Here is a 14437-nt window from a genome sequence, read left to right on the forward strand (position 1 = left end):
AAACACTAATTCAAGTGTTTTCCCAAATATTTTACTTCCAGGTATCAACACTGTCATCGTTTCAACCTAGGATTTACTCACAACATTGACACTAGATAAAACTTCCCCCCAAACGAAAGACTACTCTTACAGCCAACAGCAAACGCCAGTGCCAAGTCATATTCATAATTACTCACCTTTTGAAACATGTTTTGACATGAATGATTCAGCAAAGCTGGGTCACTGCCAACTGGTGCCAAATGGCACAATGGCACTTGGAGGAAATATGGTAACTACAGAGGCAAACAATGACTGGGCAAATACAATTCTTTCTCATTTGATCCAGGTAAGGAAAGAGTTATTTTCTCAAGAAGCAGGAAAGTTGGTTCTCTCACTCTCTAGTGGGTTTTTTTTTTTTTTTTTAATTCCTTAATCATTACTAAAACGCGTTTAGGGTCAACAACATAAATTTTGTGAAAGGTACTATAAAAGGAACAATGACTCCCTTGGACTTTCTACTCCAAAGATCTCAATGTGTAATTTTATAGTTTTCTGAATCCCAAGATTTAGTTAAAACAAAAAAGAAGCTTTTGGGAAAAAAAAAGAAAGGAAAAGAAAAGCAGCTTTGGGGTAGGATGATACTAAAGAAATACAAAAAAGAGTGAGAATTTACTTTCTATATGATTAAAAAAGAAATTAAAAAATAACTTTTTATTTTAATAGAAAATCTGTAGGCATGAATGTTCTCATATGTACTCAATTGTATCTTACTAGTTCATTCACCAGGTAGGTCCAGTCTTTTGATGAGAATTCCAGTCTACAGGCAGGATCTGTGGGAGATGGAGATCACATGCCCCAGGCAATTCATCTGTTAAAATGAGAACTAATAGCCCAGTGAAGCACTCCGGCTCCAGCCCCACTTAGCTTATTAACTAAACTGACAATTTGACACTAAGTAGAAATACAGCCCACCTCTCCCATCTCCCCACCGTTTCACTTGGCAGCCAGAGAGGTAAGATAAGGCAGGAAAAACTTGGAGGTAGTTCCAGCGAACCTATAAAATCAGCACATTCTTCACCTCCCCTGGAGATGCTTTGTTTGGCCAGTTTTTCCCAGAAGATCACTTCAGCTACCTCAATTATTCCAGGTGTAACAAGCAAGTCTCTAAGTTAATTGTTTTTGGTTGCTATTTTCTGGTGTTCATTTTTCCCTTTTTTTCTCAAAGAATACACAATTGCTCCTTTAATGCGATCACTATGATGCAAAACAAACCGCACAATTAGAAAAATTTCCAAGTTCAACTTGCCTTTCTGTAACTTGCTGACTGCTTTCTTTCTTAACCTCTTCATCTGCTCAGATACTTTTAAATTATTTCTTTATCTCTACCTGCATTTACATGACCTTCAGAATCAGTGCCACTTATACATTAAATGGACGCGCAGTTAGCTCGTTTCCCTGATAATTAACTAAGATGTTAAGGGCTGATGCCAATTCAGTGGCATGAGCTGGATACCTTCCATTACCTGGTATGTCATCGTTTATGGTCTATTAAGCAGTTTTCATTTCACCTTATGGGCCCATATAAAACCCAAGATAGATGTTTCTCAAATTACAGTTGGTATTACAGAATATGAAATAGCTTCTTTTTGTTTTTTAAAAATTATCTCTGAATTTACTGAAGACTATCTGAGAAACTAAATTGGGCAATATATATATACATATATATATTTTAAGTTTCTCAGGTTTTTAAAGTCTTTTATCCCCCTCTCCCTAAATCATATTCATTATTTTATACTAATGGTAGCTTTTCTCATTTTCAAAATAATATACTTTCTAGTTCTTGTTTGAATCTTTTTTTTTTTCCTAAACAAATCATCATCGTTGTTTTGATTCATTTTTTCAAGTGGGACTTTTAATTTTCCAAAAGGTCTCTTATCTCGTTTTGCTTTGTTTTTCATCATTCTTACATACAGAACATACATGCTGACATGCAGAAATCAGTGGATCAGAGGCAATGCAGGGGGAGGCTTAGTTGCTCTCAAAATCTATCTTTGTTATGCAGGCCTCCCTTACACAGGCTATTACAGTCTCCAGGGCAGGGCTGAGTGCTCAAAGGGCTTCAGTTGTCAAAAATCTATAGTGCAATAGTAGAAAATGTATGCAAGCATTCACTTACCTGCTTTTGATCAACAATTATTTCGAGGTCTTCATCACTGCTTAGTTTTCCATATCCTTTTTCTTTACTTTTCTTGTGAAAGAATAATTTTAAATGATCATTTAGTTTCTTTCCATTAATAATCTTAATTCCCACTTAATACCTTTTAAAGATAAAGTCTACTTAGCCTTGTTCACTGGTCATAATACAGCATTCTTTATGTTAGTCTCTCATGGACAACTGCAAATGCTCTTATAGTTAAGCTGCTGGCTTGTAATTATTCATTAAGTATTTTTTGCCTAGGCTCTCTCATCCAAATTACACCTTTAGTCCTCTATGACTATTGTTATGCTTTTTTTTCAACTGTAGTTTCAGGAAAGATTCTTTAACACTTCAAGAGTCTCAGCTCATTTTTCATAAAGATTGAAACTGCATTAGTAAAACTATGGTTAAGACTTCAACTATTAAATGTTTTATTTTAATTTCTTATATATATATTTTAGAATAAGACAAGTATTATATAGCTCAATAAATCTTCAGATTTTTCTACATTTGCTTATAAATCAGATGAAAATGAAAACAGGAAAAACAACTCAGAAATAATTTTTAAAAGATAAAATAATTTTCAAAATTAGGTAGTTTGAAAAGATGGAGGAATACAGGCCATCTTTAAAAATGACTTTACTGGCATTTTGTCATTTTTTTCCCCCCAATGACCACTCTCCATCTACCTCCCCCATTCCAATGTTAGAAAACTATTTATTGTTGTGCTATAAGAGAAAGATAATTTGAATCCTTTTTTTTTTTTCATTCTCCCAGTGCACTGATGGGAATACCAGAAATGACATGTTTCTTCATAATTTCAGAAGTCTAAGTACCTCTGTAGAGGACCAGTAAGAAAAAGAAAAGAAAAAAATTACTATATAGCTTTAGTTCAAGGTTATTATTGAAAAATAATCCTTCCTTTAGGTATTAGATACATCAACTAGAATTAAGGGAATTAAAAATATGTCTTATGTTTGTACCTACTGTCCCATATTAGGATCCCTATCTCATTGGGGGAAAAACTATATCTTTCAGCAAACATGACATAAATCTGTTTTATACTGTGGGACATGATCCTTGTCTGTTTTTCCCTCTGTAATATTTCAAAACCAGATTTCACCATTTCCTCCCTAACAAACATACCTACTATTTTTGTGCATTTTTTTCTGTAATAAAGAGATTTCTGAATCTTCAAGTGTTAGGATGCAAAAATAAAATCTGAATTCTCATTCATATATTAATGAATTTAGCCACTTAGAACAGAACAGATGGCCAAAGTATTTCTCTCTATTGTTATTCTCATCTTCATCTGAGGTTCCATTTCAGGATTAATGGAAAACAAAAAGAGCAAGGTTGGTTTCGATCAAGCTGATTTCCTTCCTATCACTTTGCTTTTGCATCCTTTTAGTCCACTGGTTGCCATACAGTATTGTCCAGAGATCCTCTAATACGAAACATTTAGAACTGTCTTTCCGAATATTGATCTGTATACGTACCAAGTAGCTCATTTGCATGACCCGATTTCTGGACAAAAGGACATTAAGTAGAGATGGAATGTGGGTTATTCCATTCATTTCACTGTCCGACATCCCAGAATTCTTTGCACCAGTGGCCGTGGCTTCATTGCCAGAACTTGCTGACCAGAGAACCACAGATCTTGCCCAGCAACAGTATTTATAATGTATGACAATGACTGAAGTATCCCTGAATCATTGTCTTGACTTTGTAAACATTGTGAAAATGTTGGCCAGCACAAAAAGTCTTTGAAATGAAAATTTCTTCTTTTCTGACTAATTTTTATCCAAGCACTTCTATGTTTCCCTGAGTGCTGTTCTACTTTAATGCTTAAAAAAACCCAAACATATATTATTAATTATACACATTTTTATATTTCATCCCACACATACAGACTACTCAGCCTCTTTGTCATAAAATCTCTTAGTTTTCCCTTTTTAATGCCCCACCCTAGACTTTCTTGTGATTAGCAAATCACTTATAATTGATATAAAAATGTCAGCATTCACAGAACATAATTCAAGACTGCAATTTCTGCCAATACCGAATTCCACTTCTCCAATTTAATCCCAACTCCTTATCTGATTTAGTAGTACATTTTCCTGGGAAGAGGCTAAGTCAGGGAAGAAAATTGTATCCCCAACTACTGTAAGTAAAAGTTGGCATTTTCCAAAAGTGGGAGGAAGAATTTAGAGCTCTGATTCTGTACTTAAACCCCTAGTCTCCAAATAGCACACAGCTACACGCAGAGTCAGAATTCTTACAGTTTTACTCTAGAGTTAAGCAATATTTTCTAGTTCACCCCATAACCCCAGGGGGTTTAAGCCTTTTCTAAGCCATAATGGTTATTCGCTCACTTACTGCTTATCTCTAGTGCGAGCATAATCCTCTTTCGAGCACTCAGCTCCCACTTTGACTGCTTAGATCAGCCAGCCCAGGCAGAGATCTTCAGCTCTCCTCCCTCCTCCCAGCCAGGAATCCCTGTCTTCTATCTATGCACTTTTGTCAAGCACAAAAAGCAACTCCATAGTTTCTGCGTGGTCTTTCACATTAGCCGAGGGACTGAACTAGAGGGAGAAAGAAAGCTAACCTCTGCACTGTCCAAGCATGAGGAGGCAGGGCTTCTGTGGGAGGAGAAGCCACAGGGCAATCACTTCCTGTGCTCCTCCCACCTCCCTTGGCAGACACTGGAGCTGAAGATTTCAACTGAGGCAGTAAGGGCAGGCCCCTTTCCACCTCAGCTTTAGCATGTTGCCTCCTTATAGCTGATTTTGTGCACAGCTGATGGAAGTGCAACTGAGGAGGGAGCATCAGTGCAGTGGAGAAAAAATGGTGAGGACTTTGAGGTGGGAAAAGTGAGGAAAGAGAAATAGTCATCATTTACTGACAATGCCTCATTCCCTACAAGAAGCTTTCAGCTCAAGATAAGTGTCCAACCTCTGAAACCCCACACCAACCTAAATCTTTTCTGAGTACCTGGAAGAACTATCTAGTTCTTTGTTAGTGCTGATAATTTTTTTTAATACCATTGAATCAGGTATGTAGTTTTCTTAAGAACATTGAGCCCAACAGCTAACTTTTTCTCTCTGCAGACATTTCACCATGCCTCCTTAATCCTATATACTTCCTGCTTCCACCCCTTCATTCTTTCCTCTGAAAAAGTAGAATAGAAATGTAGATTTATTCACTTGAATTAAGTAAACCATAAAATTTGGAAACTATATAGGAAAACAATATATGGCCACAGACATGGAATATATTATATAGAACAATTTTGCAAGTAAATAGCAACAAAACAAGAACATAATCTTATGGGATAGAGACCTGAAAAATGAAGCACCCTATGTTCAATTTTAGAATAAGATTTTATTGAAAAGTAAGAGTATTAATTGAAAGATACTAGCCGAATTGTGTCTGGGTTGAATTAAAAGGATTCTTCATTCTCATTAGGAATGGAATACAAAGTAAATTTTGAAAGGAAAAAGGAATACATGATTTAGTTAATTGTACAAATTAGCCTGAATTGCAATTTTTGCCTAACTACAGATGTCAAAATAAATCTAAAGGTTAAAGATTATATATACATATTTCAAAAAAGATTTTATTATTATTTATTCAATACTGCAATGAATGACGAATAGTAGACCTAAATTTATTAAAGCAAATGTTATACAAGAATATATAGACGAAAGAAACAGAGACCTTCCTATTCTCTTCTTCCTGGTCGTCAGTAATCAGTTCCTATCTTCCCATCTTCCCTATCTTCAATCCCTTCTTCTCCATCACCTTCATTCCCACAGCCTGCAAAATCGCTCAGTTTTCCCTATCCTAAAAGATGACTTCCTCACACCTATTTCCCCTAAAGGCATTCGTTGAATCTGTTTTATCTCTTCACTGTCAAACTTGAAAGAGTGGTCTGAGCTTCCTGGCTACAGTTCCTTCCTTTCTCTTCACTTCTAAACCAATCACAATCAGGTTGCAATTTGCAATTTACTATAATTGCATTCTTGACAGTCACCAATGAACTCCTAATTATCAAATTCTCTAGTCGTACTTTTTTTAGAGCTAATTGTATGAATTAGTCTCAAATGCAATTTGTGATTGACTACAGATGTCAAAATAAATGCAAATATTACTTCTTTCAGTGGTCAAGTTTGTATCAAGTATTTTCAAAAGTGTCTTTGCTGTTATTTATACTATTACAGCTGTTAAATGGTGCTGCCACCAACTGAATACAGTATCAGTGAAAGAAAGGAGGAATCGAGAAAGGAGAAAGGAGAAGATATTTGCTGAGTCTGGTGTCTTTGGAAAGTTCATCCACATGGAAGGATCCAGTCAACAATTTGGATATACAGCTCTTATCTTAGAAGAGAGATAAGGGTGGGATATATGGATTGTTGGGGATAATTAAAATTGCAGGAGAGGACAAGCCCATTAAACAAGAAAACATTGAGGCAGACAAGGATTAAGGCTGGAGTCCCAGAGTATGTTACATTTAAAGAATGCGCCAAAAAGGAAAAAAAAAAAAAAAAAAAAAGAATCCAGTGAAGGAAGCTAAAGAAGAGTGGTCATTACGTAGGAGGAGAACCAGGAGAACACAGTCTAAGGAAAAAGAGTTCTAGATCGTGTCAAATGCTGACGGAAGGTTAAGTAAGGATGCGAATTGTAAAGTGTCATTGTATTTGGCATTTTGGAAGTCATCAAGGACTGGGAACAAAAGAACTAGTAAGGATGGAACCAAGTTTAGAGTAGACTAATAAACATATTGGCAGTAAGGGAGTAAAGATAGTGAGAGGACTTATTTTCTCTTAAGAAAGCTCGAATAAAAAGGGAAAGGGAAAACTTTAAGATAGTAGATCTCATATGAAGCGCTCTTACCACAGTTAAAAAAAATAAAAAGAAAGAAAAAGAGGGAGCAAGATGCTAGAGGAAAGACAAAAATACAAGAAAAGAATGCTGGGAAAGTTATTATACTCTCCCCGTCCCAGCTCTTGTGTAAAGGTGTTGAGGAAGTGTATAGTTCAAGAAGAAACTAGTAAAGACAGTGAAAATGTAGATATCAGAAGGTGAGGGGGATAATTCATGAAGCAAGAAAGTAAGAACAAAGTCCTTTTGGAGAAAAACTGCATCTCTCTCTTTTAAATTTTACAATTATGTGATATATATATTTATAGAAGAAAAACCTGGAAGGATATATACCAAATATTAAAAGCCTCTTTCTCTGGGAGGTGGAATTATGCATGATCTATATGTTCTCTTTATTCTTGGGAGTACTTTTTGAAATGAGAATGAATTTCTTTTATAATTATAAAAAGGAAACAAAATATGAGATCCATAAAATTGCCATGGAAAAGACTCATTTTAAGTCTACTTTTTAGAAAAATGACTAGGTCAGGGCTTTATACTTCCTTTATTATGTTTCTGGAGGGATAAAAGCTTGTGTTTTTTTTAAATGTAGAGATTCATGCTACAGTTATTGCTTATGTCCCTTGTGACAAGCATGGTAAGATGGTGGAGTGAATGTTTTGTTTATTGCATTTAATATGCCCCGTTACTCTTGACTCTCCCTTATAATAATAAGCTTCTCAGGTCTTTGACATCAATTTGGTCTCATGTTCCTTCTCTTTTTTTAAATACCCAAAGTGTCAGCACAACCATAAACACCACTGTTGTGGGAGCCAGAGAAACAATGAAAAGAGAAAACAGAAAATAAGGGAGAAGGAGCAGCCAAAAGGCCTGGAATGAGAGCTTGAGAGCTTCCCCCTGTTTAGGACATGAGCCTTGACAGATCTTTTAAATAGAAAGTAATCGCCCTCCCAATTGCAAGGACAATTTGCAGATCTTTTATTATTCTTACATATGGAGGAAATCAACTTTCTCAAGGGAAAATATTATCCTTACAGAGAGTCACTTACAGAGGGGCTTGTTAAGTCTGGCACTTCTCAAAAACTATATATATTTTCCTTTTTAAAAGACATTCGCAGTTGTGTTTTTCCCTCCAACTGTGATCATGTTATAGTGAAACAAAATAGCCACAGGGTGCAATCTTTTAGTTTTGGGTCAGGCATGGGCAAACGTGACATATGGCAATCAAGCTCAATTCTAAAGATATAGTATTACTGGGTGAAAAAAGAAATATAAAGACAACAAATATGTTGATGCATTTTAAACCATGTTTTAAGTCATATGCATATCCAGATATTTAGTATTTTTTTTTTTATTTTAAGGCTAAATCTAATTAGGAAAATAATATTCCAGTTATTTACTAGTTGGATTATAAAATGGCAATGACACACAATGCACTTTTCACTATGGCCTTGCAGTCTCTCCTTAATGTCTGTTTAGGGTGGCTCTTGGTTTGTAAGAGAATACCCTGAAGAGTTTATAAGCTTAAAAGCATTTTCTATTTTTCAAGTTTCTAAAGATGAAAATTCTGCAACATAAATATCCATTAAATTACGTAATCTTATATCATCGTGCAATGACATTTTCTTAAACATACAAATTCATTATTAGGTGTGCACCTTCTTATATCTTTTCCAATATTTTATCATGAAAAGTTTCAAACATATGGCAAAGTTAAAAGAATTTTATAGTGAGCACCTGTATACTTACTACCTAGATTCCATCACTAACATTTTATTAAATTTGCCTTTTTGTATATCTATCCACTGTGATATATTTTTAAAGTATGGTACACATCACATTTCTACACATTCTTTCTTTCAAGATTTATTTTAGGTAATTTACTTTTAAAACTCAGAAATGCAAAACCATTGGTTCAGTAAACTTTCAGAATAAGAGCACTATGAGTTCAAGATGTGTTCCCTTACGGCTTTCATGTGAAAAGCAAAACAGTGAACTACATTTCTAGCATTGAGTGCTAGTGATAGGCCCTGTCACTAGTATTAGGGAAGAAGATTTCTGATCAAAGAGCTGGGATTTTTTTTGGTTCTCAGTCAAAAACAAGCGATCAAACAACTCAACTTTTTGAGACAAATCCGTGGTGTGATAGGCAGTTCCAGTTGATAATAATCACCATGTCCTCAATTTCATATCCTTTGATCATCAATGTTTCCTGCAAACAACTTCAGTCTACTCTGGGCTATAAAATAATTATTCACCTCTGGTACATGCAACAAAAGTAGCAAGCCCCAGGACAGGGCTAGGATAGCTAATGACTTCTTAGAGGCAGAGGGGTTACATGTGTTCTAAGAAACAGTAGTTGAGTGGATTATTGAGTTTCAGTAGGCAGAAAACAAAAGTCAAACTTGAAATTTCAGTTATTTCAGATTCAGCAATGTTCCACATTACTCTGAGGACAATAAGTAAACTTTTCTTAACCGTCCCTCACCTCCAAAACCAAACAAAACCACATTCAAAGAAAAAGCAAACAAAAAACAATGTCCTTCTTAACAGAAAAATTCTGAGTCCAATTCTTGCATCTGGAAGGTTCTTGTCTCTACAAAAGTAATTTTCTCATTTCCTCTAGACTTGGTTCCTGAAGCTATAAATACAGTGGTGTAGCATGCAATGGCTAATATATAAAAATTGTTTTCTGCCTGCTGAGGACAATAATGATTGAAAAGTGATATATTTTAATCTACTAGATTTTTTGGCATTACGTGGTCTTGGTGTTATTTCCAAGGCCAGATGAAACTAGCAAGCACTCCCATTTGTTAGTTTTACCTGTGATCACTCAAATGTCAGGACAGAGTGTTTGTTGATATAAGATAGGTAAGGAGCCTGAGGAAACTGACATTTCGGATCCCCAAATGGTAAATGAACAGTACTATAACGTAAAAAAAGTTCCCCTGCCCTGAAAAAAAACTAAACTATGTATTCTATATCTTTGCCACTTGAGAAAAGCAGGAAATAATCAATAAATATTTAAAACTAAAGCTATTACTTGATGTTTCACTTCTGATCTCCGTTGACATGATTTCTTATTTATTATATGTGTTGGCCCCACAAGATGGGGGTGAAACCATGTTACTCCAATCTCAAACACAGGTGTGCTCATCACTGGCCTCTCGTCTGACTCTTTTATCCCTTCATTGACAGCTGGCACACCTGGCATTGCACACCTGCTGCTGAATTCCTTTATAACAACTGATCTGGACATGATGATTTCATGCCATTATGAAAGAAAACAGTGATCTTTTAGTAAAAAGGAAAGAAAAGTACTAGCTTCTATACGCATTGCGTTTCCCAACTATATTGTGCCTCTATTTTCATACCTTCTCTAAACCCATACATGGCATTGATACTTTAACACATACTTGAAAAAAATTTGTCTATAAAATTTTGTTTCTGACAAGAGTCAACCCAAAGTTTGTGTTACAGCCATAAAATCCAAGCAAAAGGTTAAATTTGTTTACCCTTAAGCTACATCTATGTAACTGATTGACTTGTAACCAGTTTTTTATTATGGCTCAAATAACTTTGAAGGATTTTTTTCTCATATAAATCTACACACAGCCATGACTGCTTAAAATAAATCTTTCCTGTTCCTGAGAGTGACAGATTTCCTGGAGGTATAGCTCATTGCTCTCACCTCTGGGCTCTCTCCCACAGCCTTGATCATCTCAGGAATCCTAACTCAACATCGCAATTCTTGTCAAGTCTCCAACAGTCTCTCTATGGCTTCTTTTGTTCATCCCTTTTCTCCAAAAGCTTATAAATTCACTGATAACAACATTACAGAAGAGACATGGCAATCCCTAGAGACTGGGCAGGGCTGAAGAAGGCATCTTCTTCATGGATAAGGGCTTCTGGGCAACTACTTATTGAGGGAGCTTTTCTAAGGTGCAGAGTTTATAGGGGCAAGAAAGATCTGGGCCATAGATAGCTGGTTTATCCATCAGATGTGTGACAATCAGTTAAAAGAATAAAACAGCAGAATCCAGAAGACAGGTAGCCAATCACATACACTACTTTATGATAGACACCAACTAATGACTTGCTTGATATAGGAAGTATTACTGCTCACAAGGGGGAAAATATAGTAAAAAGCAAAGTTTAATTTCATTTATATAAAATATTGTCACCAACCACCTAAGTGCAAATATTTTGTGAATCCTCAGCTCAAGTAAAAAAGGGCTTAATGTCTAAAAATTGTGTCTTTGAGTCATGAAGGCACAATTTTTTAATTTGAGAAGGTGCAAGGTAGAGTGTGTGATAATGTTGGACATTCAAGTACTTGATGAGTTTGTTCAGGCAAAATTGTATTAGTTTAGAACAATGGTTGCTTCGTGTTGATGTGTAGTTGCTGTTTTAGCACTAAGGATGCTAGATTCAGTCAATATGGTTATGTGTAACTATCACAAAATTAATAATAGGTAGTGGATTACTTCTGACATTTTCAGCAAATGTGACACCCATAACTGGAAAAAGTAAGCATGAATGCATTCACATACACATGGCATTTTTGGTACTTTGTTGATTTTTTTAAATAGGAAATTCCATATGGCTTAAAATAGCTGAAAAGAAAGAAATGGTATTCGAAAAATAAACTATTAAAAAACCTCCCTTATTTGGTGATGAGATAAGGAATAGAGGGAGCTTCTTGAGTATGGTAATTTTATTTCTTTTCGGCATGAGTATAAAGTGCGTTCATTTTATTCTTGTGTTTTAAACATTTTATGTATAAGTGCTACGTGCTACACTTTTGGTCTACTTTACCACTACATTGTGAGCTTCTCGAGGTCAGGGACTGTGTTATTCATTCATTCTCTAAGGGTTTTTGAAAACCTACTATAAAGTGGTGAATTCTGGGGCTCTATAGCATACTAGGCTGAGAGGAGGTGTGTTCCCTTCTCTCGGAAGGCTTGATGCCTACTGGGAAAGGGAGGTAATTAAACGAGCAATTATAAAAATGTGAGGAGCTTATGACAGAGTAGTCTGGGGATGTGAAGGAGGCTGTGGGACTTTGCTCTGTGTCAAGGTCCAAACTGGGATCCTAATGATAAGTAGAAGCCATCTAGCTAGAGTAGAGGGGCTGGTCTGAGTGTGGGCTTGGGGAGAAGATAAGTAGCAGAAGAATGATACATAGGGAAGACCAAAGGGTAGAGATGGCAGGGCCTTCCCACATCTGAGAGGAGGACCATGTGGCTAGAGTAGAATTAGGGTTTGGGGGAGCGATCCCAGATGAGGCTGCAGAGGAAGGGAGAATCTTGTATGTTAAGGGCAACGTGGAGCCATTGCAGGGTTTTAAGCAGAAAAGCAACATTATCAAAACTGTGCATTAGGAAGTGCACTATGGCTAAAGTGTGGGAAATGGGTGGAGGAAAGAAGACTGGGGGCGAGGAGGGCAACTGAGGGCTACTGAAGTGTTCCGTTAGTTGGCAACCACAGAGCCTGTTTCAACATAAGTTGAGATAATTCAACGCACAATAATTTTATTGTAACATGCTTCATTCATCATTTGGTATATCATGAGATTACTTTTTCAATACTGGCTACCATAAGTGATAAAAGTATCCATATTTTCTGAAGTCAAGAATTAAATTAGCAGCAAATGGGCCTACAACAGACACATTCTAGTCGCTCGGTAATATGTAAAGTTATTTTAGGAAATATTCAATGAAACAAAAACTTTTGAGAGAAAGAAAGAGAGAGAATATACTTTGCCTAATATAGAAAAAAATTTTGCTCTTAGTGAAGAATATGTATTTTTTGTACTCTGTAAAGTACTAAAGCAATATCTAAACTTTTCTTGTTGTTTCTTGCTATTTGACAAAAACAAAGGGAGTCTGTTAAAAAAATACAATGTAAGATTGTTCAGCGCTGCCGAGCATCTAAAAGGATTTATTATGATTTTTGGAAATCAACAAAAGGAATTCTTTATGCAAACCTAAGAACCGAACTGCTTAGGGAGTATAAAATATTGGAAAGAAATGCATTTGCTCAAGTGTATTTGGGATATCATCAAAGTTAATGTGTTTTTAAAAGAATTGAGATGGCATATTTAGAGTTCTATAAAACAAAAACAAAAACAAAATCAATATACAGTTGCTTCCACTGCATTTCAGTTGTTTTTAACTTGTCAAAAGATAAAACTTAATAATGGAGGAAAGCTGAAGTAAAGTAAGGTAGAAAAAGGTAGATTCACATACAGTATTTATCTTCTTATTCAAAGTTTGTTTGGAGATTGTTTCTACTTAATGAGACTTCCTTTTGTTAATAATATTTAAAAATAATCACGTTACATGAAAAATACTGAAGGACATTCAGCTACTTGGAAGCAAATCTCAGATCTCCAGAATGGACTTCTTTCTACAAGATCACAGCATCCTAATGAGTATGGAGGTTTTCTTCCATCTGCAATTCCAATCTTTTCATTTTTCTTTCTTTTTTTCCTTTTTAGGACTCAACCCCCAAATCTTAGATGCTTCTATTGGAGAAGTCATTACAAAATTTTAAAGAGACAATGAGAAAGGCCTCCAGAACAATACAGAGCAGAGATTTTCAGTGATAAAAACATGAAGTTCGTATCAATTTGAGAGCACTGTAAAGGTTCTTTTGAAAACTCTTCTTGCAACCTCTGATGAATACCCTAAAATGAATAATATATTGATAATATAGTACTGAGAGAGAGAAGAATGGCTATTACTTGAAATACATCTTTGGAAGTAGATATAGACTTTAACAAAGGGTCTTTTAAAAACTCTTGTACTTTTGTAAAATTGTCCTGGGTAGGCGAGTGAGGGGATTTTAAAGAGATGAAGCAAGGCTTTAGTAAGGAACAACTAAATTGCCATGGATAGTACTGTGCTCCAAATGGTAAAAGCTTTTTAAAATGATAAAAGCCGAAGCTTCTCCTTAAAAGAAACATTAACAAAAATTTTTTTTAAGTACAGAAGTTTGTATCACATTGTTGGTGCTTGGTAAATATTCAATAAAATATTTTTGTTTTATAGCAAAAAGGAAATGATTAATTACTTCCATTATTTCTAATCCTTCTTATTCTCTCTTGCTGATGTCATTCCAAAAAAAATTTATACACATATATGTATGTATGTATAAATATATATTCATATATACATACATATGTATATATATTTATACATACATACATATGTATTTTTATGATATAAATGTGATTGTTATATAAACATTAAACTCTTTTTACTCAACAATATATTATAAATATCCTCTCACATTAACATATATCCATATCTACCTTACATATCCAAGTTCACCTTACATTAACAGGTTTTTGCTAAGAAAGTATAAGAAATC

At 35.2% G+C, this 14437-nt stretch overlaps 1 protein-coding gene across 13 annotated transcripts in view; it reads right to left on the reverse strand.

Moving 5' to 3' along the window:
* Positions 1-14437, reverse strand: part of PEX5L (peroxisomal biogenesis factor 5 like) — a 199162-nt gene that overhangs the window by 145254 nt on the left and 39471 nt on the right. For 3 of the 13 annotated variants that reach the window (XM_006910863.2, XM_025046071.1, XM_006910860.2), the window contains exons 1-3: positions 4552-4577; positions 3676-3835; positions 2156-2227 (exon numbers count right to left, since the gene is read on the reverse strand). The exons of 3 other annotated variants lie outside the window; for them this stretch is intronic. In XM_006910863.2, coding sequence (XP_006910925.2) covers positions 2156-2227; positions 3676-3835; positions 4552-4577 — 258 coding nt within the window. Of the gene's footprint in view, positions 1-2155; positions 2228-3675; positions 3836-4551; positions 4764-14437 lie in introns of those variants that run through there. 7 more of the 13 variants (XM_006910861.1, XM_006910865.1, XM_006910869.1 and 4 more) reach the window with 6 other exon arrangements.

Source organism: Pteropus alecto, unplaced genomic scaffold (assembly GCF_000325575.1).
Source record: "Pteropus alecto unplaced genomic scaffold, ASM32557v1 scaffold33, whole genome shotgun sequence".
NCBI lineage: Eukaryota > Metazoa > Chordata > Mammalia > Chiroptera > Pteropodidae > Pteropus > Pteropus alecto.